Source organism: Eptesicus fuscus, chromosome 21 (assembly GCF_027574615.1).
Source record: "Eptesicus fuscus isolate TK198812 chromosome 21, DD_ASM_mEF_20220401, whole genome shotgun sequence".
In the NCBI taxonomy this organism is placed as follows: domain Eukaryota; kingdom Metazoa; phylum Chordata; class Mammalia; order Chiroptera; family Vespertilionidae; genus Eptesicus; species Eptesicus fuscus.
In genome coordinates this window covers 40,223,225-40,250,120 of record NC_072493.1, presented here as the reverse complement: position 1 = coordinate 40,250,120, position 26,896 = coordinate 40,223,225, and the positions used below count along the sequence as shown (strand labels likewise).

Genomic DNA, 26,896 nt, shown 5'->3' with positions numbered 1-26,896 from the left:
TCTAACTCTATCCCTCTCCCTTTCTTAAAAAGAATTGTTGGTCAGTTGGCAAAAGCATGACTGTGGCTATAAGACACTGCTAGGTTATAAGACACACAAACATGAGTGATTTCACCATTTTTGCTGTTTTGTTTTAATAACCATGCTTGACACCCATGGCTTGATTTATAGATTTTGACAAAAATCCTTCTCAATTTTAAGCTGTTTCCCTTTTGAGCCTTGAACTTTAATGGGCTGTTTAGATGTATGAAGGCAATTAACACATGTAATTTGAAATTTTAAAAAATTATGGTAAAAAACACACACAATAAAATCTATAATAATAAAATCATAATATGCTAATTAGACCTGACGTCCTTCCAGCTGAAGCTGGGACTGCGAGGGAAGCCTGGGTCCTGGGTGCCTGTTGGCAGCCAGAGAGAAGCATGGTTACTGGCTGCCAGAGGGAAGCCGGTGGCAGCAGCCAGGGAAGGAAGGTCTGCTCTTGCATGAATTTTGTGCATTGGGCCTCTAGTTATATTATAAAAATGTAAAAGACCCTCTTAACCACTCATCAGATTTTGTTTTTTAAATAAGAAGGAATTGGGCTGGCATGGCTCAGTGGTTGAGCATCAACCTATGAACCAGGAGGTCACAGTTCAATTCCTGGTCAGGGCACATGCCCTCATTGTGGGCTTGATCCCCAGTGTGGGGCATGCAAGAGGCAGTCAATGATTCTCTCTCATCATTGATGTTTCTATCTCTCTCTCCCTCTCTGAAATCAATACAAATCTATATATATAAAAGCCTAAGCTACTGCTATGACTGAACAACCAGAACGACCGGAACGACCAGTCGACCAGTTTCTATGACTCGCACTGACCACTAGGGGGCAGATGCTCAATGCAGGAGCTGCCTTCTTGTGGTCAGTGCTCTCCTGGCCAGCCAACCTCCCATGGCCCCTCCCCCCAGCTGGCTGCCCCCCCCCCATCGGCCCCAATCAGGGGGCTGCCAGCCAACCTCCAAAGGTTCCTTCCCCAGCCAGCCAGCTCCCCAATAGGCCTTGATGGCCAGCCAGGCTGAGGGACCCCACCTGTGCACAAATTCATGCACCAGGCCTCTAGTATATATATTTAAAAATAAATAAATAAGAAAGAGATGTGCTGTCATTGTGTCTTTGAGTGTCCTTGACAAAGGCCATAGCCATGCCCTCCCCCTTCCACTTTGAGTGGAGACCAGAATTTTTCAGGCCTGGCTTCTCAATCGATTTATCTTCTAACTGACTCTCAGTGACCATGAGGAGAGTTAGAGTAGAGAGTTCAAGGTTCCATCAGGCCAGAGCCTGGGGAGGCAACATTCAGCTGGAATTCCTTTTGGGAGCGAGGACAGAGCTCTCAGTCCCAGGCAGTGTAATATCTCAACTGGAAGTGTGGTGGGCAGTTAGACAAACAGGAGCAGAGCAAGGACGATGGGCCAGGTACAGGCGGCCACCAGGGCAGAAAGCACCGGGTGCCTAGCAAGGGCAATACCGGGAAAACAAGGCTTTCGCGCCCCGCCCTCCTTCCCCCACCTCCCCCCCCCCCCCCCCCCCCCCCGTAACCTTTCCTCCCCTTTCACATCGCTGATCATGTGTTTTGGACCCCGTGACCTTTCATATCACAGGTCATGCAGTTTATTTTTTTTTTATTTTTTTTTTAAATTTCTTTATTGATTAAGGTATCACATATTTGTCCTCGTCCCCCCATTTCCATCCCACCCCCCTCCCCATACATGCCCCCACCCCCCTGTTGTCCTTAACCACTGGTTGGGCTCATATGTCTGCACACAAGTCCTTTGGTTGATCTCTCCCTTTATCCCCACCCTTCCCTACCCTCCCCCCGAGGCCCGACAGTCTGATCCATGCCTCCTTGTTTCTGGGTCTGTTCTTGTTCATCAGTCTATGTTGTTCATTATTTCCCCTAGATGAGTGAGATCATGTGCTCTTAGAAATACACTTATAAGAACCGAAAATGAGACAAGCAATAATGGTTATGGTGACAGGCAAATGAATCAGTCTGTAGTGAGTTTCTTTCTGGGCCAACAGTTCTTTTGAGACCCAATTTCAATGTCCAACAGTTCCTTATGTGTACATGTCAGCACTGACATTTCAGTTCTGGATGGTGGACAACTGGTGGTAATGCAGGTCCGACTCTGTCTGGTTTGGTCCTGGGCAATCTGCAGTGATGCACAGCTGCTAACTGCTATTATGGGAAGGCCACATCAGCGTCTTCTGTCTCTGGACTGCTTCTCTTCTGTATTCATGGCTGGAGTAGTCCTGTCGATTCTTCTCTTGCTAGAATCCACATGGTCTCGGAGTTGTTTTCTGAAAATATACAAACATATTCTCGACCAAAAGTTAATAAAGGAATATTTTCTATAAATTTGACTGGGGATCCTTTTTCAATTTTTGCCCAAATGATTTTCCTCTGGCTTGTTTTATCACCTTGTGTGTTTTTCATGGGTGTCTTGCTTTTAGCCTTACAGTTAATTTTCTAAAGTATTAATTTTCTAGATGTAATTTACTTACAGGATATTTTTCCTTACATGATATTACTCTACTATCCCCTCCTTTTTTGATTTAAATGTTAGGAGGCTTTTGAAAATTTTATAATGTAGTCTTGATGGCTTTTAAATTTTAATTTTTTGTACTATAATATTACTGTTTTAGGTTCATTACATGGTGCACAATTTTATCGTGAGATGAAGTACCAATAAAGATTTTAGTTGATACTTTACAGGTCATGCAGTTTAGACCTCTGGTCTTTCCTCCCTACAGATCACATTTAGGCCTCAGTCATATTTCAGCTCCAGGCCCAGAAAAGCAGCGAAACTGGTGGGTGATGCCAGGACCAGCTGCATTGACTAATGACCCCCTGGTACCGACCAATCAGTGGAAGGACCCACATGGAAAGCTGGTGAATATTCTACTGAGATCCCCCCTTGGTATCTCCCCTGGAGTCCACACCCTTACAAGCCCTTAGACCTCAGGACCAGCACTCTCCTTCTCAGGAGCACCCCTGCCTTTTCCCTCCTCCTCTTCTTCCTCCCATGTGTGTTACCTTTACCTTCCTCTCTCCTCAGTTCCAAGGCCCTTCTTTTACCTCTGTACACTCGTTTCCTGAGTTCACTTATTCTATCTCTGCAACTTTCTAAAAAACCTTCTCTTACGGTTTGAGTCTTGGCTCTGGATTCTTTCAAAGCCAGAATTCAAGTATTGAGGTTGCTGAGCCAAGGTCCTGTCTGACCCCACCGACTGCCATTCTCACCACTGCCATAGGGGCAGTCATGGTGCCTTGAAGTTAGAAGTCTCAGGCTCCTCAGTTGTTATGAGTGAGACTCACTTGGAAGAAGTTGAAAAGGTGGCTGGACAACTTTGGCTCCTAGGGTTATGAAAACTTTTCATTGAGATACAACATACCTAATGCAAAGTGTACAAGTCCTAAGTGTACAGTTCAATAAATTCACAGAATGAACAGGAAACAGACACCCCCCCCCCAAAAAAAAAAAAATACCACCATGCCCTTCTTTCAGTCACTATGTCCCTCCAAGGGTAACCACCACCCTTACTTGTACCTCGTGGATTGAGTTTGCCTGTTTGGGACTTTATATAAATAAAACCACACAGCATGTCCTCTTGTCTGGCTTTTCTCACTCAACATTGTGTTTATGAGATGAATAAATTTGAAGTTGTTCTATATGACTGTGGTTCAGTTGTTTTCATTACTGTTGAGTGTTTCACTGTGTGAATTTTATTTGTATCAATCCCATTATTGGTGAGCATTTGCATTGTTCTGAGTCTTTTATGCATTATGCTGAAGTGAGCATCTAGATATGTGTCTTTAGGAGAGAACACATGGGCAGTTTTCTGTGGGTATCCACCCAGGAGCGGAATTGCAGGTTCATAGGACATTGAATGTTGCTGCCAACTCCAATCCTTAGTGTATGACATCTTTGTCAGCACTTAGATTGTCCAGGGTCTTCATTTCAGCCATCTGGTGGGTCTGTAGTGCTTTCTCTTTGCGATTTTAATTAGTGTTTTTCTGATGTGTCATGAAGTTCCACATTTTTTCATGTCCCTAGTTGCCATGTAGATATCATCCTCTTTGGTGATTCAAACCTTTCTCTGGTGGGTGGTTTACCTTCCTCTTATTAATTCACAGGAGGTCTTTTCATATCCTGAATCTGAATTCTTGGTCAGATAGGCAGATTGCAAATGGTTTCTCATAGTCTGGGACTTGCCTTTTCCTGCTCTTGATGGAGTCTTTTGAGGAATGGAAGTTCCTAATTTCAGTATTTTCCCACTGTGTCAAACTTTTTCTTTATGGCTAGTACTTTTGATGTTTTGTTTAACAAATATTAACAAATACTGCCCATCTCAAAGTTATGATGATACTTTCCTATGATTTTTTTTTCCTAAAAGTGCTATTTTTCTGCTTCTCACAGTTTGATTTACTATCCCTATGCAACTAAATTTGTGTATCATGTGAAGTAGGCATCAAGGTTTTTTGTTTATTTATTTTCTCTATGGAACAAAGGAACTTGCTTAGAATTTTATTGGTATTACATCAAAACTATAAATGAATTCAGGGAAAATTGATATTTTTATAATACAGGGATTCCAATCTACTCCAACCTCTTCCTGAAGACACTACAAAAATCAACAACACACACCCACCTGTATTGTGAAGCCAGTGTCACCATGACACCCAAATCTGACAAGGACTTTGCAAGAACGAAAGACACAAATATTCATTTAGAAAAATTAGCAAATCAAATCCAACAATATATAAAAAATAAAACATATAATTTTAGAAATGCAAGTGTGGCTTAACATTTTGCAAAATTAATGTATGTAATTCACTCTATCTACAGGAATAAAAATGAGAAATAATGACCCATTACCTTTTATATAAGTGCAGGGAAGGTATTTAATAATAATAGACACCCATTTATGATTTTTTAAAAAACCCTCTCAGAAAACTAGGAATAGAGGGGACTTCCTTAATTTGATAAAATCCTACAGCAAATATTATACTTTCTTCTCTGATATTGAAAGGAGCCAATGAGCCCTGGCTGGTGGCTCAGTTGGTTGAAGTGTCTACCCATACACCAAAAGGTTGCAGGTTTGATTCCCAGTCAGGGCACTTACCTAGGTTGCAGGTTCGATCCCCAGTTGGGGTGCATACGAGAGGCAACTGATTGATGTTTCTCTCTCTTTCTCCCCCTTCCTCTCTCTCTAAAAAATCAATAAAAACATATCTTCGGGCCGAAACCGGTTTGGCTCAGTGGATAGAGCGTCGGCCTGCGGACTGAAAGGTCCCAGGTTCGATTCCGGTCAAGGGCATGTACCTTGGTTGCTGGCACATCCCCAGTGGGGGTTGTGCAGGAGGCAGCTGATTGATGTCTCTCTCTCATCGATGTTTCTGGCTCTCTATCCTTCTCTCTTCCTCTCTGTAAAAAATCAATAAAATATATTTAAAAAAAAAACAAAACATATCTTCGGGTGGAATTAAAAGAAAAAAAAGAACTATTAGCAAGAGGTGATTCTGGTATTTACCAAAAATGTCAGTTCTCTTATTCCTATGTCAGCCTACTGTTTCTGTTAAGTCTGTATTATGAATCATAAGAAAAGAAAAAGAAAGGAGCCAACAAATAAAGGACAAAAGAATTAGGAAGGAAAAATAGTTCTTATTTGCTGATGACTAGATACGTACAGTTTAAAAATCTACAGACAAACTATAAGCACTAGTAAGAACAAGAATTTATCAAGGTCACTGAATTCAAGCTCACTTTACAGAAATTAATGTATTCCTATCATCAGTACCAGTATAGACAAATAGAAAATGAAATTTTACAATGATGTCATCAAAGTAGTGTAAAAATACCTAAAAATACATGGGAATATACTGAATTAAATTTATACAAGACGTCTATTCAGTAAACTACAGAAAATTGTTGAGATAAAATTTAAAAGACCTCACTAGTGGACAGCGTTGGTTGCAGACCTTCAGTGTTGCCTGGCGGAGCGGAGGCCTGCTCTCTGGGTGGAGATACGTGTAACACACCAACGTACTGTGTCTAGAAAAGGCTGCAAGCTGTCTTCAGCAAAGGATATGCGTTCGGCACGGTCAGGTAGATCTGAGAACCAAGCCATGTAGTGGAGTGCAATTTTCTTCTTCTGGCCATGCTTATACTGACCGAGGGAAAGTATTAGGCAACCTAGAGACCAAATATAAGGTCTGTAACTATGGACTTACCTTCACCCCAAAATGGGACACAGACAATACTCGTGGAACAGAAATCTCTTTGGAGAACAAGTTGGCTAAAGGGTTTAAACTGACTCTCCATACCGTATTTGTATCAAACAGAGGAAAGAAAAGTGAGAAATTGAAGGCCTCCTATAAATAGGATTATTTTGTTATTGGTGGAAGTGGGGTCCTTGGGGTACCCCGGGAAAAGGGATTTCTGGAGGCCCTCACAGGAGGACGAGGTATTGCGGAAAGCTTTATTTCTGTGGAATCAAACTCTTGCGTTTCCAAGTCCTATTTCCCTTCTTCCTCACAAGGAACTGTAGCTGTGGCTTCAGCAGAGCGGTGCTGAGTCAGTGCCCAGAATTGGGAAGGAAATTTCGCTCCATGTTGGAGCAGTGTCCAGTCCCCATCAGGCTCGCTTAGCTTGTGTCCCCGGTTGCAGTCCATCAGTCCATTGCCTGCAGGGTCCACATGGCCACCTGGCCAGGGAGGAAGCACAGGCAGGAGCAGAGCTGAAGGAACCACACAGCCGAGAGGGAGTGAAGAGCTCAGAGAGCGAGAACTCCCTGGTTTGAGGGATTATGTAGCCTCAAATTTTTGTGGGCTTGCCATGGCCCTGCCCCTCCAGCTAGCAATCTCTGCTACCAGGTTTGACTGACAGGCGCCCTCCCTGCATCACCCCCACTTTATAGTGCGTGCACCCATCTCCCCTTTGCTGGACCCCTTCTCCCAGTGATCTGCAGGGAATGGGCAGGGGTTCCCTGGGGAGTGCAAAGTGGCCGTTTCCTGGCAAGGCCGCCCAGATGGCATGCCTGCCATGTCTGGCCTCCCTTTTGCTCCTTTCCTATGATTAATAACTATCTCATTATCTCATTACAATGGAATCCATTCGGTCTTGGCAGTAATGGTGATGTCGATTTTTCTTGCCCAACCACATATGGTTGGCTTGCTGGCTGTCAGGTGAGTTTTGACACAACCACCTCCAAACTGTTACAGCCGAAACTTGGCTCAGTGGATAGAGCGTCAGCCTGCGGACTCAAGGGTCCCAGGTTTGATTCCGGTCAAGGGCATGTACCTTGGTTGCAGGCACATCCTCAGTAGGGGGTGTGCAAGAGGCAGCTGATCGATGTTTCTGACTCTCTGTCCCTCTCTCTTCCTCTCTGTAAAAAATCAATAAAATATATTAATTAAAAAAAACTGTTACAGAATAATTTTGCTCTGGGTTACAAGGCTGCAGACTCCAGCTGCACACTCCTGTGAACAATGGCACTGAATTTGGAGGCTCTATCTACCTCCTAGAAGGTTAATGAGAAGATTGAAATCCCAACAAACCTTGCTTGGACAGCTGACAGTAACAACATCAGTTTGGCATCACTGCTAAGTACAAGTTTGATTGTATTGTTTCTCTATCTGCTAAAGTAAACAACACCAGCCTGAGACTGACGCTATCAGCTTCACTGGATGAAAAGAACTTGCAGAAGACCGAAGAAATACCAAGCCGGCTTCCTAGAGAAAGGGAGGGACCCGTTTATTAACACTAGTGGACTCTGGGAATAATTTCCACATCAGAGTAAAGAAACAGGCAGAGGGCTTCACTTTTATAACCTTCTGGGGTCTTTGTCTTGCAGATATGGTTCTGCCCCCTTTCGTGGGCTTACAGGAAGGCCCCCAGGTGTTGGGGGTCCCCAGGCCATACCCGATGATCTGTCCTGGGGCCAGCGATAACGACCCCCCCCCCCAGGGCAGTGCATTGTTCACAGTTTTTATGGCCTGACACGCCATAAAAAAGACAAGTTTCCTCCTCAACAAGGTTGGGTTGGGGTTTGAACTAGAAGCTTAATGTGGTTTTGAATAAAGCATCAGATTTTCCCCTTGAGGTGAAGAGAAATGAGCCCACTATGTTTTGGCCTCAAAATTCTTCTCTGAAATTTCAAAAGTGTGAACTCTTCATTCTTCTAAAGAATTGTAATCCTCCCCACACCGAAGTCTGGAGATCTCAAGTCCATCCTAAGGGAGGTTCTTGGAGGCATGACTGGAAGTTGTCCTGGGTGTGCCACATCTCAGTTCAGGTCCGCAGTATTATTTTACATGTGGTCCTCAGCGACAATGTAGTGTCATAAAGAAACTAGAGGCCCAATGCACGAAGATTCGTGCAAGAATAGGCCTTCCTTCCTCTGGCTGCCAGCACTGGCTTCCCTCCGGCACCTGAGACCCGGGTCTTTGCTCCGATCGGAGCCACCTTCTGCCTTTACTCTGGCCCTTCCGCCCTTCTGTAGCTCCCTCCACCCCCTGCACCCCGCTCATAGCAGGCATCCCGCCCCTCCCTGGCCGCTCTGTGCCTGTGTGCGCTGCCCAGAGGCCGGGAGAAGCCGGGTGGGGCAAAAAGCCTGTGTCATCGCCATGGTGATGGCGCAAGTGTCCTGGCCCAGCCACCACCATCTTTGTCATGTCAATTTGCATATTCCCTCCTTATTGTCTGTGGGCACCACCATCTTTGTCGTGGAGTGATGGTTAATTTGCATATTCTGGTTTTATTAGATAGGATGATCCAATCCTCCAGCTTGTACATCACATCCTGCATGTCCCACACTATTTTTTCATGACCTTTTAATATAGTGGTCTCTGAGCTGTAGTGGCATCTTTGGTTTTGCATCAGAGTGAAATAAAATAAACCCATCACATTTGAACATAAACACTTTTTAAAGATCTCAATAAATAGGGATACCATGTTCATGGATTGGAAAATTCAATTTTGTAAAGATGTTTAGGTCTGAAAAACTGATTTATAGATTCAGGTAATCCCACCCTGGCCAGTGTGGCTCAGTTGGTTGGGCATTGTCCCTGCACTGAAAGGTTGCTGGTTCAATTCCCAGTCAGGGCTTATTCCTGGGTTTTGGGCTTGATCCCTGGCAGGGAGTGTGCAAGAGGCAGCCAATCAATGTTTTGTTCTCATATTGATGTTTCTCTTTCTCTCTCTATCCCTCTCCTTCCTCTCTCTAAAAATCAATAATATGTAATATATATTTTAAAAAAGATTCAAGTAATCCCAATTATAATCTCAAAAGCTTTATGTGTACCTGTATGTGTGTGTGAATTAACTCATTACAAATTCACATGGATTTAGGTCTGATTTGTCTCCAGACCACAATCAGAGAAGACAACCTACCTGCTGTTGGATATTAGCATTTGTTGAACATTATAAAACCAGTTCCAGAGTTTTCACCTTGACCCTGCCCTTCCCATGCAGCCAGTGGGGCCCCTCCCACTAGTGACTAGAATGAATTCACATACTCATTGGCACTTTTCACTCAGTACTTGTCCTAACCTGCCCTGGAGTGGGGAATTCTTGCCTGCCCCAAACAGTGTAAGGAAGAAGGAACCCAAACACAGCTCTATCACAGAATGTCTGCTGATCATCTAAAAGTAGACAGCTGTGTGCCAGTTAAATTCCTGGTCAGGGCACATACCTGAGTTGAGAGTTTCATCTCCAGTTGGGGAGCACATGAAGGCAAAGGCAACAGATAGATGTTTCTCTCTCTCTCTCTCCTTTCCTCTCTCTAAGCATGTCCTTGGGTGAGGATTAAAAAATAAATAAGTTGGCCCTAACCGGTTTGGCTCAGTGGATAGAGCATCGGCCTGCAGACTCAAGGGTCCTGGGTTCGATTCTGATCAAGGGCATGTACCTTGGTTGTGGGCACATCCCAGTAGGAGGTGTGCAGGAGGCAGCTGATCGATGTTTCTCTCTCACTGATGTTTCTAACTCTCTATCCCTCTCCCTTCCTCTCTGTAAAAAGCCAATTAAATATATTTTAAATAAATAAATAAATTGGAGTTTAATTAGTGCCTATCACCTAGAAAGTATTCAATAAAAGTTGGTAAAATAAATAAATAAAACCTAAAATAAATAAATAAAAAGCCCTGACTGAGGAGAGATTCAAAAATGGCAGCAGAATAAGTGGAAGCTACACTGACACTCTCCCAGAATAAAACTGGAAATACAATTAAAATACAGAAAAACCACCCTGAAAAATCAACAGAAGATTAGCTGGAGAGAACCCTGATAACCAAGGACAGCAAGTGGAGACCACATAGAGACTGGCAGGAATGTAGAGGCATGAAGGGGCTGGCCGGGCTCCCACAGACAGCAGCTAAAGGTGCAGAGGGATATATCAGCTGTGGGGGGGTTCCCGTGAGAACTCTGGGGTCTAAACCCCAAGCTGGGCTCCAGCCCAGAGCACCAGTACTGAGAAAGGTGCCCACATAACATCTGGCTGCAAAAAGCCGCAGGGTTGCTGTCTGCCAGGGAGAGATGGCTGGAAATGCAGGCACCCTCTTAAAGGGTCAATGCACAAAACTTCATGTGCAGCCACTCACCTTGGGCTCTGGTAGAGGAAGGGCAGAGTGGACTGGAGCTGTGTGAGCAGAAGCTAGGTTTGGGGGCTCTGGGGTTGAAGCTCGGAGGACAGCCACCTGGTTTTCTGTGCTGAGTCATTCCTTCCCACTGCAGAGGACATACTTCTCCAGTGAATCTTTGCTATCCACTCAGTTTTTACCTGGGGGAAGGAAGCTGTTGGAAGGACTCTCACCCCCACCCGCCCTGTGGTCGATAGCCTGAGGCTAATCAAAACAGAGTGTCAATGGGTCTGCAAGCAGAAGTGGATCTCTGGAGGCTTTGAGTCTTTGCCTGATCTAATCCGGGGCCCAGGGCTAGGAAAAGCAGACCTTGGTGCACATCTTGGTCCTTTCCAAAGGCATCCAGCCCCAGAAGAGGGAGCCACAAGCTGTGGATTGCTGGTAGTGCCTCCAAACAAGGTACTCAGGGCCAGTCACAAACAGCATCTGACACTGTCCTGCACTAGAGATTGGGAGTCATAGCAGATCTACCTAACACACAGACACAAGCCCAAACAGGCAGCCAAAATGGGGAGACAGAAAACAAGCCCCAAATGAAAGAACAAGAGAATTCTCCAGAAGAAGAGCTAAATGAGATGGAGATAAGAAATGTATCAGGCACGCATGCTCCCCGACAATGTGTGTGCACACCCTCCTGCAGGAGTAAAGATATTTGCCTTGCTACCTGACTCCCGAGTACCCTTTGTGTTTTACCTGGACCCGTCTCCTGAGGAGGCCCACCCCACTGCCCAGTTGTGGCGGCCTCAATGAGGAGGGACAGCCATTACCGCCCGGGCTGACTATAAGCTCGGGATCGAGAGCCAGCCAGCAATGCAGAAAGGGCCCAAGCAAGCAAGAAGCGCGGCAATCAGGTGACCTCAGGCACGAGCCAAGGTAGGAAATTGGACTAGGTACTACTTTGGTGATTGGGTGTCCTCAGCAGTTGGGTATACGTGACTAGGATGTGTCTTGGACATAAAGCGAGTGCAGAGTTCTGATCTGTATTTCCATTCTCCTGCAAGGGAAGACAATCCAATTTTAAAAATGGGCAAAGGACCTAAATAGACACTTCTCTAAATGGGACCTATAGATGGCCAAAACACATATGAAAAAATGCTCAAAGGCAATGATCATCAGAGAAATGCAAATTAAAACAGCAATGAGGTATCCCCTCACACTTGTCAGAGTGACTACCTAAAACAAATCAACAAGAACACTGGGCATTACACAAATTAAAACAGCAATGAGGTATCACCTCACACTTGTCAGAGTGACTACCTAACACAAATCAACAAATGACAAGTGCTGGTGAGGATGTGGAGAAAAGGGAACCCTAGCACACTGCTGGTGGGAGTGCAGACCAATGTAGCTATTATAGAAAACAGTATGGAGTTTCCTCAAAAAATTAAATATGGAGCTGCCATTTGACCCAGTGATCCCACTTCTAGGAATATATCCTAAGAAATCCAAAACACCCATCAGAAAGAATGTATGCACCCCTATGTTCATAGCAACACAACTTACAATAGCTAAGATCTGAAAACAGCCCAAGTGCCCATCAGTAGATGAGTGGATAAAAAGCTGTGGTACATTTACACCGTGGAATACTATGCAGCAGTAAAAAAGAAGGCTCTCTTACCCTTTGAGACAGCATGGAGGGACCTGGAGAGTATCATGCTAAGCGAAATAAGCCATCAGAGAAAGACAAGTATCACATGATCTCATTCATAGGTGGAATCTAATGAACCAAATAAACTGTTGAACAAAATAGATCCAGAGTCACAGAAGCATGGAACAGACTGTCGAATCTCAGAGTGAAAGTGGGTTTGGGTGGGTGGGTGGGTAGTTGGAAAGAGATCAACCAAAGAACTTGTATGCATATATGTATAACCCATGGACACAGACAGTAGGGTGGTGAAGGCCTGGGGTGGGGGTCTATAGGAGGAAAAAAGGGACATATGTAATACTTTTAACAATAAAGAATTTAAATGAATGAATGAATAAAAGCCCTGCCTGGGTGGCTTGGTTAGTTGGAACATCATCCAGTTCCGTAGCACCAGGGTTTCAGGTTCCATCCCCAGTCAGGAGCACATGTTAACCAGTAGGTGCATGAATGGGTGGAACAATGGATCTCTCTCTCTCTCTCTTTCTCTCTCTCTTCCCTCTCTCCCTTTCTCTGTCTCTTTCTGAAATCAATAAACAAAAATTTTAAATAAAATAAAAATAGACAATGAAGGTCTGTATGAAGCAATAGACTTTGAGGTGTGCGGGGAGTTCTTCCCAAAGACCCCCATGGAGAGATGTCCCAAGGCCTTGAAATTCATGCTAAGTATGTGTAGCTAGGGTTATAGGGTTAAGCCTCAGACTGACCTGCTGGCAAAGCCTCAAACAAGCCCCGGCTTGCAGGGCACACAGCCCTCTTAGCATAATTAAGCGTGATCTTGTGACTACTCCCTAGATCTTATCTGGGTAGCTAATGGGCTGTGGGAGGTGCAGCAAGTGCTGCCAAAACAAGTGAAACTCACAAGAACATTGTAACTATGGTGACCACTACCTTGTTTACCTCTGACTATAAATAAAGCATCAACTTCCTGTCTGGATCTTTTCTGTGGTCTCAGCCAGGCGCAGAAGATCCACCTAGACCCGTGGTTGGCAAATTGCGGCTCACAAGCCACATGCGGCTCTTTGGCCCCTTGAGTGTGGCTCTTCCACAAAATACCACGGCCTGGGTGAGTCTATTTTGAAGAAGTGGCGTTAGAAGAAGTTTGAGTTTAAAAAATTTGGCTCTCAAAAGAAATTTCAATCGTTGTACTGTTGATATTTGGCTCTGTTGACTAATGAGTGTGCCAACCACTGACCTAGACCCAGCTTATTCTCTTGATCTGTCTTTTCTTCATCCTTTGCCGGCTCCCCTCAGGCTTGCCGAACCCTTGGCTGTGCTGGCGCGGCACAAGTATGTAACATCTATAGGTTAAAAGCCTTTTGAAACAGCTACTGAAAGCTCTCAGGTTACAACCAGAATGCTGATTATAATAAATTGGGCTTAAGAAACCTACACCTTTCTGAGACATTTGAGAAAATTGTGCACCAGTAACATATATGTAAAAATATTTTTATTTTGTGTGATAGTTATTGGCATTGTGCAAGAGTCCTTACATTTGAAAAACACATCTGTTGGTATGATGTCTGGGATCATAACTAAAATAGCCCATTAGTGCACTTGAGGAGAGAGGAAACAGAATGGCCATGAAATGATAAATAATGATGAAGGATGGGGAGTTTATCCAGCTTCATCGCACTGTCTTTCTTTATTTTTGTATTTACTGAAAATAGACATAACAAAGGATATAATACAGTATGTCATTGTATCAGGGACTTTCTATGTTGAGAGGGATGAGTTGAAAATGATAGAAAGGCCCTAGCCTGTTTGGCTTAGTGGATAGAGCGTCAGCCTGTGAACTAAAGGGTCCCAGGTTTGATTCAGGCCAAGGGCACATGCCTGGGTTGCAGGCTCAATCCCCTCCCCCCCAGTAGGGGGCGTACAGGAGGCAGCCAACCAATGATTCTCATCCTTGATGTTTCTCTCTCTCTATCTCCCTTCCTCTCCTGAATCATTAAATATATATATTAAAAAAAGAAAGAAAGAAGAGGATAGAAGCCTTGCTTCCTAATTACGTCACTATATTTTATTATTTCCTACTAGCGTTCCCATTGCAGGAAAAATCCTGCAGTAGGATTTCCTGCTGCACTCTACCCCGCCTCCCCTCCGCCCTTGTCGCCCGCCCCCCCTTCTCCACCAGCCCGCCTGCTTTTCCCTTCACCCCCGGCCCCGCCTCCGCTCCTCCCTTGTCACCCGCTCCGCCTTCTCCTCCAGCCTGCCTGCTTTTGCCTTCGCCCCGGCCCTGACTTCGCTCCTCCCTTCTCCTCCCCCCACCCTCCTCTCCCCCCCCTCCCGGCTTGCTTGCTTCTTCGAAGCTTTACTCCCTTCTGCAGCTCTTGGCTTCTTTCGAGGCTGTCTTGATATGCAAATTAGCCACCATCTTTGTTTGGGGTAATTTGCATACTCATCCTGATTGGTTGGTGGGCGTGGCTTGGCTGGTGGACGTGGCTTAGGTGTAGCGAAGGTGCGGTCGATTTGCATATTTGTCTATTATTAGATTAGATGTTCTTCTGGTTATTTGAGCTGCTAAGTTAGTGGGGTGAAATGGAGTATGCTGATGGGCTACTGGCGGCTTTTCAGTCCATGTTCAGTCACATCACGAAGGCGGTTTTTAATTGGCCACAGTAGGAGCGTATACACCGGGGAGATCGGTAAAGACTGCAAGTCACAGCTTAATTTATTGTACTATTGAATATTTAGATCAGAAAGAGGGCTCCTTCCCTTCTCTGCCTGCCCCCCAAATATCTTTATTACCATAACCTGAAGCTTACCCGTCCTAAGTGTGACCACCGCTGACTCGGCTGGGTCTGTACTGAGCCCACCACATTGTACATGCCTCCATCCTGAACCCTTCCCAGAGTCCCAGAACTGTGTGTCCAGCTGCCCACCCCATGCTTCCACTCAGCGGTCTGTGAAACACCTCTCAACACGGCCAAAGCAAAGCTCCTGTGAACAGCACTCCTACCACCTTCTTCCCCCGTCTCAGATAACGGAGCTCCCATTGCTGCAACTGCTAAGACGGAAAATCCTGGGGTGTTGGGGAGTACTCACTCCTTTATCCTGCTCAACTACGCCACCTGCTGGGTACAAGTCCCTCTGCCAGGGACTAGACCTTCTTGGACACCGGGGATTAGGTGGAGAAGATATGAGAAGTCGTGAGTATATAAGAGAGTCCTTATTTTAGCCCAAGTAGCCATTGCTAACAAGGAGCTATCAGACAAAACAGTTCTTCAAAGCTGTCCCATAACGCAGACAGCCGCACACCGGCTGGTGAACAACATAGGAGCTCCAACATAGGAGCTTTACATAGTAGCCCCACAAAGCAGCCACACACAGGCTGGCCAATAATATACTTCAGCCCTAACTGCTTTGGCTCAGTGGATAGAGCGTCGGCCTGGGGACTGAAAGGTCCCAGGTTCGATTCTGGTCAAGGGCATGTACCTTGGTTTCAGGCACATCCCCAGTAGGGGCTGTGCAGGAGGCAGCTGGTCGATGTTTCTCTCTCACTGATGTTTCTAGCACTCTGTCCCTCTCTCTTCCTTTCTGTAAAAAATAAATAAAATATATTCTTTTAAAAATAACATACTTTATACTGACTTAGACACAAGAGGTTTCTTGTCAAATAGTGACATCAGTGTTTGGGTCATAGAAGGGCATGCTGGTGTAGTACCGTAAGATGGCTGTGTTCTTGCTTTGACACCTGCGTCTGGGAAATTGGCCTTGGCTTTGAACATCCGGCATACTCTGAACAGGGTTCCCACATGGGGTCATCCCCTCTCCCTCCACATTAGAAAATCTAGTTGCCCCTTTTTCAAACATGCATCCAAAATACAACCACTTTTCTTAAGCCACCATTCTGATCCATTTATTTCTCACCTGCAGTTGGTAATAGCCTCCACCCCACAGTCTGTCATCCACTCTTGCAGCCAGATGGAGACGGTAAGACCTTGTTAAGATCACTTTCCGCCTCTGATTCAAACTTCCCCAAATACCTCCAGAACAGACACCCATCTACTACTTGGGCTGCTTCCAAATGTCGGTTATTGTAAACTAGGGGCCCAGTGCATGAATTCGTGCACCTTGAAAGGAACTGTGGGCCATGAGGCTGCGGTGGGCACAGGGGCGGGTCTCGGCCCATCCTCCGCACCCCTGCCCGGCCCCTCCTGCCATGGCCCCCAGTCCCCTGTCTGCCGGCAGCCCCAATTCCACCGCTGCCGCTCACACCCGCTGACAGCATGGAGCAATTGGAGCCAGCGCTAGCAGCAGGTGTGAGAGGCGGCTGCTGCCCCAATTGCCCCTCAGGAGCAGGGGGAGGTGGAGAAGCCCTCAGGGGCAATCGGGGCTGGCAGCCGCCACTTGCACCCCTGCCAGCACCAAGCAATCTGGGACAGCGCTGGACACTGGCAGTGGGTGCGAGCTCCCGGCGGACCGCGGTGCGCAGGAGTAAAGAATTTTCAGTAACCACCAGATGCTCGCCCCAATGACAGCGACCGGCGCCCCACCTTGGTCTGGCGCCCCCACTCACCTGCTCCACCATCTCACCGAGGCCAATGCCCGCCATGTTCCGTGCTCTGCCGCCTGCTGCCGACACCTGCCATGGTCCGCACGCGACCCCTGGTGATCTGTACATGTCATAGCGACCGGTTGTTCGGTTGTTCCACCGTTCAGTCTATTTGCATATTAGGGTTTTATAGCTATAGATAACACTGCAGAGAACACAGGGGTGCCTATATTCTTTCAAATCACTGTTTCAGGTTCTTCAGATACATTCCCAGAAGTGGAACCACTGAGTCATAAGGCAGTTCCATTTTTAATTTTTTGAGGAAGCTCCATACTGCTCTCACAGTGGCTGCCCCCGTCTGCGTTCCCAACAGTGCACCAGGGTTCCCTCTTCTCCACATCCTCGCCAGCACCTGTTGTTTGTTGATTTATTGATGGTAGCCATTCTGATAGGTGTGAGGTGATATCTCATTGTGGTTTTAATTTGCATTTGTCTGAGGATTAGTGACATTGTGCAACTTTTCATTTGTCCATTGGCCATCTGTATGTCCTCTTTGGAAAAGTGTCTATTCAGGTCCTTTGCCCATTTATTTTCATTACTGTTATTTTTTAAATATGTTTTTATTGATTTTTTAGAGATAGAGGAAAGAAGAGGGAGAGAAAAATAAAAAAATCTGAGAAACATGGATCAGCTGCCTCCTGCATGCCCCCTACTGGGGATCGATCCTGAAACTCCAGCATGTGCTGTGACTGGGAATTGAGCCAGCGACCTCTTGGTATGTGGGACAATGTTCAAATAACTGAGCCACACTGGCTGGGCCCTTTGCCCATTTTTTAATTGGATTGTTTGTTTATTTGGTGTTGAGTTTTATACTTTTCTTCTTATAGTAACCCCTTATTAGATGTATTATTGATGAATATATTCGCTCATTCATTGGGTTGTCCTTGCAGTTTGTTGATGGTTTTCTTTGCTGTGCAAAACCTTTTTATTTTGATGTAATCCCACTTATTTATTTATTGTTTCCCAATGAAATATATCAGGGAAAAATATTGCTTTGAGAAATGTCCAAGATTTTCCTGTTTACGTTTTCTTCTAGAATTGTTATGGTTGTGAGTCTAACATTTAAGGTATTTAATCCACTTTGAGTTTATTCATGTGTATGGTGTAAGAAGGTGGTGTAATGAATATTCTTGCACAAGCTTCCTGGTCCAAGGGAAATCTCTTTCAAAAGACCTCTGTCAGGCAGGTTGTCAAATAATAGAAAAAATTTCCATCTATCTATCTATCTATCTATCTATCTATCATTGATCTATCATTGATCTATCCATCCATTCATCCATCCATTCCTCTAGCTAATCTGGCACAGAACTCTGGAACCCCTTGTAATTTCCTAGGGGATAAAAACGCTAGCAGTTGCCCTAGCTGGTTTGGCTCAACGGAGAAAGCATCAGCCTGTGGACTGAAAGGTCCCAGGTTTGATTCCGGCCAAGGGCACATGCCTGGGCTGTGGGCTGGATCCCCAGTAGAGGGCGAGCAGGAGGCAGCCAATCAATGATTCTCTCACATCATTGATGTTTCTTTTCTTTTCTTTTTTTTAAAATATATTTTATTGATTTTTTACAGAGAGGAAGGGAGAGGGATAGAGAGATAGAAACATTGATCAGCTGCCTCCTGCACACTCCCCACTGGGAATGTGCCCGCAACCAAGGTACATGCCCTTGACCGGAATCGAACCTGGGACCCTTCAGTCTGCAGGCCGACGCTCTATCCACTGAGCCAAACCAGTTCCGACTCATTGATGTTTCTCTCTCTCTCCCTTCCTCTCTGAAATCAATAATATAAACAAACAAAAACGCTAGGAGCATCTTTTTTGTAACAGTTGGTCTTTGGCCCTGGTTTCTGACACAGAGTTCCTAAACCCTCTGGGTGATAGGAGTGTCTTTTGTTCTGAAAGTGAGGCGATCCTGGGCAGGGTCGTGGATGGCTTCAGGATGGGTGCTGGCCACCAGCTGTGATTAGAAGTTTGAAACGTTTAGCCCCGCCCACATCTTCCTGGAAGGGAAGAGAGTCTGGAGGTTGAGTTAATAATCAATTAAGCTTTCGTAAGGACAGAGTTCAAAGAACCTGGTGCTCACATCCGGGCCCAGGAAGGTGGTGACAAGCTGCACCAGGACAGAGCTCCTGTGCTCCCACCCTCACAGGCCTTGCCCTTTCTAATTATCCATATTCTCCATCGTGTCCTTTATTATATAACTAGAGGCCCAGTGCATGAAATTCGTGCACTAGGGGGGAGGGGGTGTCCCTCAGCCCAGCCTGCACTCTCTCGCAGTCCAGGAGCCCTCCATCGGGGGGAGTGGGCCTAAGCCATCAGTCGGATATCCTTAGAGTTGCTGCGGAGGCAGGAGAGGCTCCCACTTCTGGCTGAACAGTGCTCCTCCTGTGGGAGCGAAATGACCACCAGGGGGCAGCTCCTGTGTTGAGCGTCTGCCCCCTGGTGGTCAGTGCTTGTCATAGTGGCCTGTCATTTCGCTGTTGCACTGAAACCGTCTCTCTGACATCCCCCAAAGGGTCTCGGATTGTGAGAGGGTGCAGGCCAGGCCGAGAGACCCCACTGGTGCATGATAGGGGCCGGGGAGGGACTGTGGGAGGGCTGCAGGATGTGTTCGGCCCTTCTGGCTCAGTCCCAATCGACCAGACCCCAACAGCAAGCTAACCTACTAGTCAGAGCGTCTACCCCTTGGTGGTCAGTGCATGTCATAATAAGCAGTTGAGCAGCCTTAGCATATCATTAGCATATTATGCTTTGATTGGTTGAATGGCTGACCAGACTACTGGACACTTAGCATATTAGGCTTTTATTATATAGGATAAACTGGTCATCTTCAGTGTTTTCCTGAGATCTGTGAGCTGTTCTAGTAAATGATTGAATCCAAGGAGAATGTCATGGTGAAAAGGAAAATGGGGGTGGGGGGACTTGCAACCTAGTTCAGTATCTGGTTAAAACTGCAGTCTTACTTCCCCACTCTGACTGACTTGGGCGGAGCTGCAGAGCCTAACCCCAAGGCCCCACCAAGACTTGGGCGGAGCTGCGGGACCCTCAGGGGCTGCCGCAGGAGGAGAGATATAGGTCAGATCCTCCCCAGGAGTTCAGTTCAGGCTTTGGATCCAGAATTCCCCTGGACTAGCAGATCTGCGAAATAAAGGTTAAACTTTCCTCCCTCAGAGTGCTGGCTGATCCTCCTCCCATGCATTCTGCCACAACAATGGGAACCTCTAGTTTGTAGCCACGTTAGACAGGAGTTGTGGGGGACCTGGGGACCTACTGTTTGTATTTAGAGTCTGAAGTGGGAGCAGTCCTGTGGAGCTGAGCCCTCAGCTTGAGGGGTTCTGATGAATTGCAGTTAGTGTCAAGATTCATTAAACTGTAGGCCACCACGCCGGTGTTTCAGAGAGTCGCCTGGTGTGGGAGAAAGAAGCCCCCACGTGTGGTGTGAGGAGACTCGTGTGAGAATAAAGGAGAAACACAAGACTGTATTCTTTCCATACGCGGGGACAAGCTTTTTCAAAGTGGTCTTTACCCGCACAGCAGGGTAGGCACCAACAAAGAGAGCTGCCTTTGAAGCAACATTTAAGCTTTTTGGCCCTGGCCAGTGTGGCTCAGGCGGTGGGAGCGTCGTCCCATGCACCAAAGGACCGTGGGCTCGATTCCCGGTGAGGGAACATGCCCAGGTTGCAGGTTCAATCCCTGAACAGGAGGCAACCAATCGATGTTTCTTGATCTCTCTTTCCCTCTCCCTTCCTCTTTCTCTAAAGTCAATTTTTAAAAAATACACACAAACATTTAAGCTTTTCGGGCACCATGGCCTCCGTGAGGAGGGCACCCCACACCGCACCACCACTGGTTCCTTTAGCTCTCTAGTGAACCCCAGTCCAGATATGCCAGGAACAGCCTCCCATACGACAGACCAATGCATGATTTTCCCTACAAGAGTTGGGAATGGCCCGCACTGACTTTGGTGTTGCTGGGTCAACTCACTGCCTTTTTATTCCGGGAACCTTTCCCCACTCCTGGTTGTTACCTTGTGTGTTTGCCAGTTGTCCTAGTCATGCCCTCTGGGTCTGTCAGGGTAGGGAATCAAGTGGCACCCAGTGGATCCAATTGTATAGCCTAGAAGATTTCCGCACCCTAGACTAAACGAAGATAGCCAGACGGGCACATGCCTTGGAGAGCCTGTTATAATTGACTAGAGGCCCAGTGCATGAATCCGTGCATGGGCGTGGTTCCTCAGCAATTGAGGCCGATCGGGACCATCTCGCCCAGTCCCAATTGGGGCTGATTGGGGCTGGCCGGCTGGGAGAAGGGACTGTGGGAGGTTGGCTGTGGGAGTGCGCTGACCATCAGGGGGCAGCTCTGTGTTGAGCGTGACCAGTCGTTTGGTCAACCGGTCATAATGGTTGCTTAGGCTTTTATATATATACTAGAGGCCCAGTGCATGATTGAATCATGCACGTGTAGGGTCCCCTACACGCTTTCGCTTTTCGCGCTGGCACGCTTTCGCTTTTCGCGCTGGAGCTGGGTGCCTGTCCGCTGGTGCACCAGGCCTTTCAGAAGCCTCCAGCTCGGTGGAGACTTCTGAAAGGCCTGGTGCCGGAGCAGACAGGCCCCCAGCTCCCACACTTTTGATGGTCCGCGGCCGCTGAGGGGGGCTACCCTGCTGTTGAGAGGCACAGGGGGCGGGAGTCCCGCCCCCTGCGCCTCTCAACGGCCGCTGAGGGGGCTGCCGCGGACACCTGGCTACCCTGCCGTTGAGAGGCGCAGTGGGTGTCTGCGACAGGCCCCCCTCAGCGGCCACGGATCTGGCCATTGAGAGGCACAGGGGGCGGGAGTCCCACCCCCTGCGCCTCTCAACAGCAGGGTAGCCCCCCTCAGTGGCAGCAGATCCGTGCCTCTCAATGGCCGGATAGGCCACCCTGAGTCCCGCCCCCCAGCCTCCCGCCGCCCAATCGTGGGCGTAGTGGAGTGATGGTAATTTACATGTTACTCTATTATTAGATAGGACTAGTAGCCCGTTTGCACGAAGATTCGTGCAATAGACCTTCATTCACCTGGCTGCCTGCACCAGTTTTCTGCTGGCACCGGGGACCCAGGCCTTGGCTGTGGCCACCGCCTTCTGCCTTCTTTCAGGGTCCGGGCTTGGCCCTGGGCGGTGGCCTTGGGCTCGGCCGCACCCAGCGTCCCTGCGACCGATCGCAGGAGCCGACCCCCAGTGGTCTCCTGTGATCGGCTCAGGCAACCCGCTGGCTTTCCCGGCCTTGGGCTCCGCCACACCCCAACGTCCCTGCAACGGTTTCCTGGTGGGCCTGGTTGATGGGCGTGGCTTGGGCGTAGCGAAGGTGCGGTCAATTTGCATATTTGTCTAATATAAGGTAAGATAGAGGGAGGCCCAGTGCATGAAATTGTGTGCACGTAGCCCGCCGCTGCTCGCATGGGGGGTGGGGAGGACTGAGAGGTGGTCAATGCACCTCATGGCGACTGGTTGAGCGGTCGTTCCGGTCGTTATGCTTATGTTCCCCGGCCTTTTATTATATAGGATGTTGGATTCCTGTGGCAACGTACACAGACACAACATAAAGAAATGGCAACCAGCCCAACTGGAGTGTCATCGTCCTGTGCACCAAAAGGTTGCAGGTTCAGTCCCCAGTCGGGGCACATACCAAAGGCAACCAATCAATGTTTCTCACATCGATGTTTCTCTCTCTTAAAATCCATTAAAAAACAAAACAGGAGAGAAAAGTCTAGAGGTGAAGGGTCAGTGCAGGGCCGTTCCAGACAAGGAAGTGTTCTGAGGAGTTACAGGGAAATGGAGGGGAGGAAATGCATCCCACGCACAGTGAGGGGTCGCCAGGCACACCCTTACTCTGACACCAACCACAGTTCAGGGAGCCCCCAACAACCTCCAACTTCAGTAATTTGGTGGAGGACTCACTGATGGTTACACCCCCGTTACAGAGAGAGGATACAGATTAAAATCAGCCCCGGGAAGAGGTGCGTGGGGCAGAATACAGGAGAGCTCCCGTTGTCCCCGTGGGACTGGGGACAGCACTAACTTCTCCCAGCAACAATGAGTGACAACCGGGGAAGCTCACCCAGGCCGTGTTCTCCGGGGGTTTTAAGGGGGATGGGTCGCAGAGACCAGGTTTCCGAGCCGTGTGGCCCACCTTCGTTTCTAGCCGCTTCGCTCCAGAGGGTGAGCTGGGACCACGGGGCCCAAAGCCCTCCCGTAAGTGATGTGCTGGTGTACACCATCCGGCACGGCCCCGGCCCCAAGTAAACAGACGCTTATCAGGCAGGACATTCCAAGGACTTAAAGACTTCCTCTCTGGACGGGACAGGAGGGCAAAGGCCAGACCTCTAGTGGCAGGGTACGGTTAATCCTTTACTGCGCAGACAGGAAACATTCCCAGGACTAAAGAGAAAAACAAGGTTAGGATAGGAAAGTATAAAATGATGAAACAAGAGCAACTCATCCATAAACCCATCCTGGTGCAGCCAGGGCTACAGGGTGACAATGATGGAACCAGGCCCCAAACGGCTGAGGAATTTTGCACCTGTAATTCTGGGCCTAGAAACTACCATCCAGTCTAGAGTGAAAGTAGGCAAAGAACAGTAAACGCTTATTATGGCTCAGAAAGGCATCTTGGTAATCCTCCTATATAATAAAAGGGTAATATGCAAATTGACCCTAAAGGCAGACCAATCAGAATGACTGCTGGACCAGTCACTAGGAGGCCCATTGACCACCTCTTGGTTCTTTTCCTTTGATTGCCTGATGGTGAACGGAGAACCTGGGATGGGGGATGCGGGCGTTGCCAGGCCAAGGCCCCCATCCCACTGGTCACCTCACACACAGAAAGCAACCCACCGAAGGGGGTAGGGGCGGGGCGGCAAGAGGTAACAGCTGACCTATCAGTCCCTTCCCCCAGCCATCAGGCACTGATCATCCTATGGCGAAAGGGGAACTGGGGGTGGGTGGCAATGGGGGGCGGGGCCGGCTGTGGGCAGCTGGGGAAGATGGCCCTGATCGCAGGCCAGGCCTAGGGACTGTACCTGCACATGAATTTTGTGTGCTGGGCCTCTAGTGTAAATACAATAGCACATCAGCAGACCACAGGAGGTGAGGGCAGGGGAGAGTAGAGAGTGGGAGAAGCAGTTAATGTACCTAGAAGTGCTGGTCAGGAAGTTAAGGCAATAGGCATGTTATTTAGAATTACAAAGGCTACCAATAGTAACAGACAAAATAAAAATCACTTGCAAAACTTGGGAGGGGGAGGAAAGGACACAGAATGTGTTACATTTATACACGTGGGGGTGGCAGTGGAAAGTCAAGTCATAATTTTTTTAAATTTTTTATTGATTTTGAGAGAGAGAGGAAGGGAGAGGGAGAGAGAGAAACATTGGTGTGAGAGTGACACACCCATAAGCTGCTTCCTGCACGCCCCCCCACCGCGGATCGAGCCTGAAACCCGGTCTTGGGCCCTGATAGCGAATCCAACCGGGGACCTCCTGGAGCATGGGACAACGCTCAACCAAGTAAGCCACACTGGCCAGGGCTCAAATCATGATATTTTTAAAAATTCAATTGAGTAAATCAAGGGTTAGAGGTAGTAGCTTGTGATTTGGCACCCTAGGGTTAATGTGGGAGAAAAAATGCAGAAGAGATAAGAAGTGGTTCACCTTGGCCCTAGCTGGTTTGGCTCAGTGGATAGAGCTTCGACCTGTGGAGTCAAGGGTCCCGGGTTCAATTCCAGTCAAGGGCACATGCCCGGGTTTCGGCTCGATCCCCAGTGGGGGGCGTGCAGGAGGCAGCCGAGCAATGATTCCCTCTCATCAGTTTCTATCTCTCTCTCCCTCTCCCTTCCTCTCTGAAATCATATAAATAAATATAAATATATATATGTGTGTGTGTATATATATATATATATATATTTTTTTTTTTTTTTTTAAGTAGTTCACCGTGGAGGGGTGGGACCACAGCTGGAGGCGGGGCGATGGACTTCCCTGCCGACACGCCCCCTCCCATGCAGCCAGCCTGCCCGGGTGCAGGGGCTCTTCTTCCGACTGAAGGGAAGGAGGGTGACCCCGCCAGCCTGGCTGCTGCGGAGGAGGCTGAAGGGGGGAGGGTAAGATGTTTCCAGGAATCCATCCCTTAATGAGTGCAAAGAGGCTTATTATTTTCCCAGCAGCCCCTGGATCAATGGATGCATCGGAATATTCCTGGAGTGAGTCAGGTTTCAGCACCAGCTCCGTGTTTGTTACATTTATAACCGATGGCGAGGCCGAGGGCCCTCACTCCATGAATAAGTGATTAGGTCAAGCCCCGAGCTCCTTCCACAGCCCCAGACCGCACAGTGAAAGAGCCAGCTGTCAGCTCCTCCTCCTGGGGAGGCCGAGAGGAACTAATCTGGCCCTTGTGGGGGGCGGGGAGGGGGGGGGCGAGAGACCAGAGGGAGCGACATTTGCCCCGCTCTGGGATGGGACCACCCCGGGGTGGGGCCCCACTAAGAACCTCCCCATCCAGGGCAGCATTTCTCAGCTACTCGCCCTAATCTTCGGGAGGTTTTCGAAAGATGCCCGCCCGCCGGCCGCCCATCCCGAACAACTAACTCAGCATTCCGCCCGCCCGGCGTGGTGCGCGCGGGTCTTCTTCTTTTAAAATATATATATATATATTGATTGATTTCAAAGAGGAAGGGGGGGGAGAGAGAGAGAGAGAGAAACATCAATGATGAGGAAGAATCACTGATCGGCTGCCTCCAGCACCCCCTCCCCCACTGGGGATGGAGCCCGCAACCCAGGCATGTGCCCTTGGCCAGAATCGAACCAGGGACCCTTGAGTCGCAGGCCAACGCTCTATCCACTGAGCCACACCAGCCAGGGCCCACGCGTGTCTCCTTTATGGCGCTCACTCCCCAACCAGACATTCCGGCCGCCTTTCCCCGCAGCTCCCAAAGGGACTTGGAGGAGTGGAGGGGCGGGGCTGGAGGGGGCGCCCCAGCGGAGGTCCCTGACCCCTCTCGCCCCCCCACCCCCCCGCAGTGTACCACTGGGCGGAGATGCGGACCAAGATGCGCCTCCTGGGCTTCAACGCCCAGGCCGTGAAGCCGCTGAACGAGGAGACGGCCGCGGAGCTGGGCGCCGAGCTGCTGGGCGAGACCACCATCTTCGTGGTGGCCTGCGGCTGCCTGATGCTGGAGTACTGGCGCCAGAAGACGCAGCAGCGCCGCAAGGAGCAGCAGCGGCGCGCCGCCTGGGGCGAGATGCGGGACGAGGTGGAGCACCTGGCGCTGGCGCTGGAGCTGCTGCACACGCAGGTGCAGGCGGCGCCGAAGCAGAGCGCCCTCGAGGAGCTGCGGGCGGAGATACAAGATCTGCGCGCCCACATCGGCACCCGGGACCGGGACGCGCCGACTGCGCCCAAGGCAGAGCCGGAGCCCGAGGAGGAGCCCATGCCCGACCCCGAGAACTAGGAGGCCGCCAGGCCCTGGTCTTGGACGTGACTCTCACGATGTGGCCTTCTGTCCGCCCTGTCCCTTCCTGAACGGGTCCAGCTAATAGCACCCGGTCCCTTTGGGGGCAGAATGGACCCTAGACCCGGGCTCACCCACCCAGGCTTTTGGTCACTTCCCCCAGCTAGATGGGCCCGCAGGACACACAGACCTAGCTAACTCCTTCTGTCCTCACACCTCCACTTACCTGGAGCGGTCCTCCCCGTTACACCCAAACTTTGCTCCTTTGCGACCATTGTAATGAAAATGCAGAAATCTGTCTACCTCCCTCTTTGTGGGGGTGTGAGAAACAGAAGGATGGACCTTGGAAAGCTTTAGGTCCAACAGGTCACCTGGGGTGCCTGACTTTGGTCCCCCGTTGGCCCCTCTCCTGAGGGCCCCCCTAAGCGATCATTCCAACAGCAGCACCAGCACCTTAGTCGGGGCACAGCCCACAGGAGAGGCCGCAGGGCCCTCCCAGGCAGCTCCCCCAGCTCTCCCCCCGCCCCTGCCCCTGCCCCCGGGACC

The 26,896-nt window shown here is 48.6% G+C and overlaps 1 protein-coding gene and 1 pseudogene across 1 annotated transcript; both read left to right on the top strand.

Annotated features, from left to right (window-relative positions):
* Window positions 1-3,554: 3,554 nt before the first annotated feature.
* Window positions 3,555-11,432, top strand: LOC103301435 (voltage-dependent anion-selective channel protein 3-like; annotated as a pseudogene).
* Window positions 11,433-13,278: 1,846 nt separating this feature from the next.
* Window positions 13,279-26,435, top strand: LOC129147066 (optic atrophy 3 protein homolog). Its single transcript, XM_054710958.1, has 3 exons — window positions 13,279-13,390; window positions 15,308-15,476; window positions 25,920-26,435. The coding sequence occupies exons 1-3, from the start codon at window positions 13,337-13,339 to the stop codon at window positions 26,348-26,350; spliced, it is 654 nt and encodes a 217-aa protein (XP_054566933.1). The 5' UTR covers window positions 13,279-13,336; the 3' UTR covers window positions 26,351-26,435.
* The last annotated feature ends 461 nt before the right edge of the window (window positions 26,436-26,896 follow it).

What these genes read in the sequence shown, in the direction of transcription:
- LOC129147066 (XM_054710958.1), top strand. Translation starts at nt 13,337, where the DNA reads ATGCGGCTCTTTGGCCCCTTGAGTGTGGCTCTTCCACAAAATACCACG. An exon ending in CACAAAATACCACGGCCTGG is followed by an intron (nt 13,391 to 15,307) that starts GTGAGTCTATTT and finishes CCCCCGTCTCAG; the next exon opens with ATAACGGAGCTCCCATTGCT. An exon ending in TGGAGAAGATATGAGAAGTC is followed by an intron (nt 15,477 to 25,919) that starts GTGAGTATATAA and finishes ACCCCCCCGCAG; the next exon opens with TGTACCACTGGGCGGAGATG.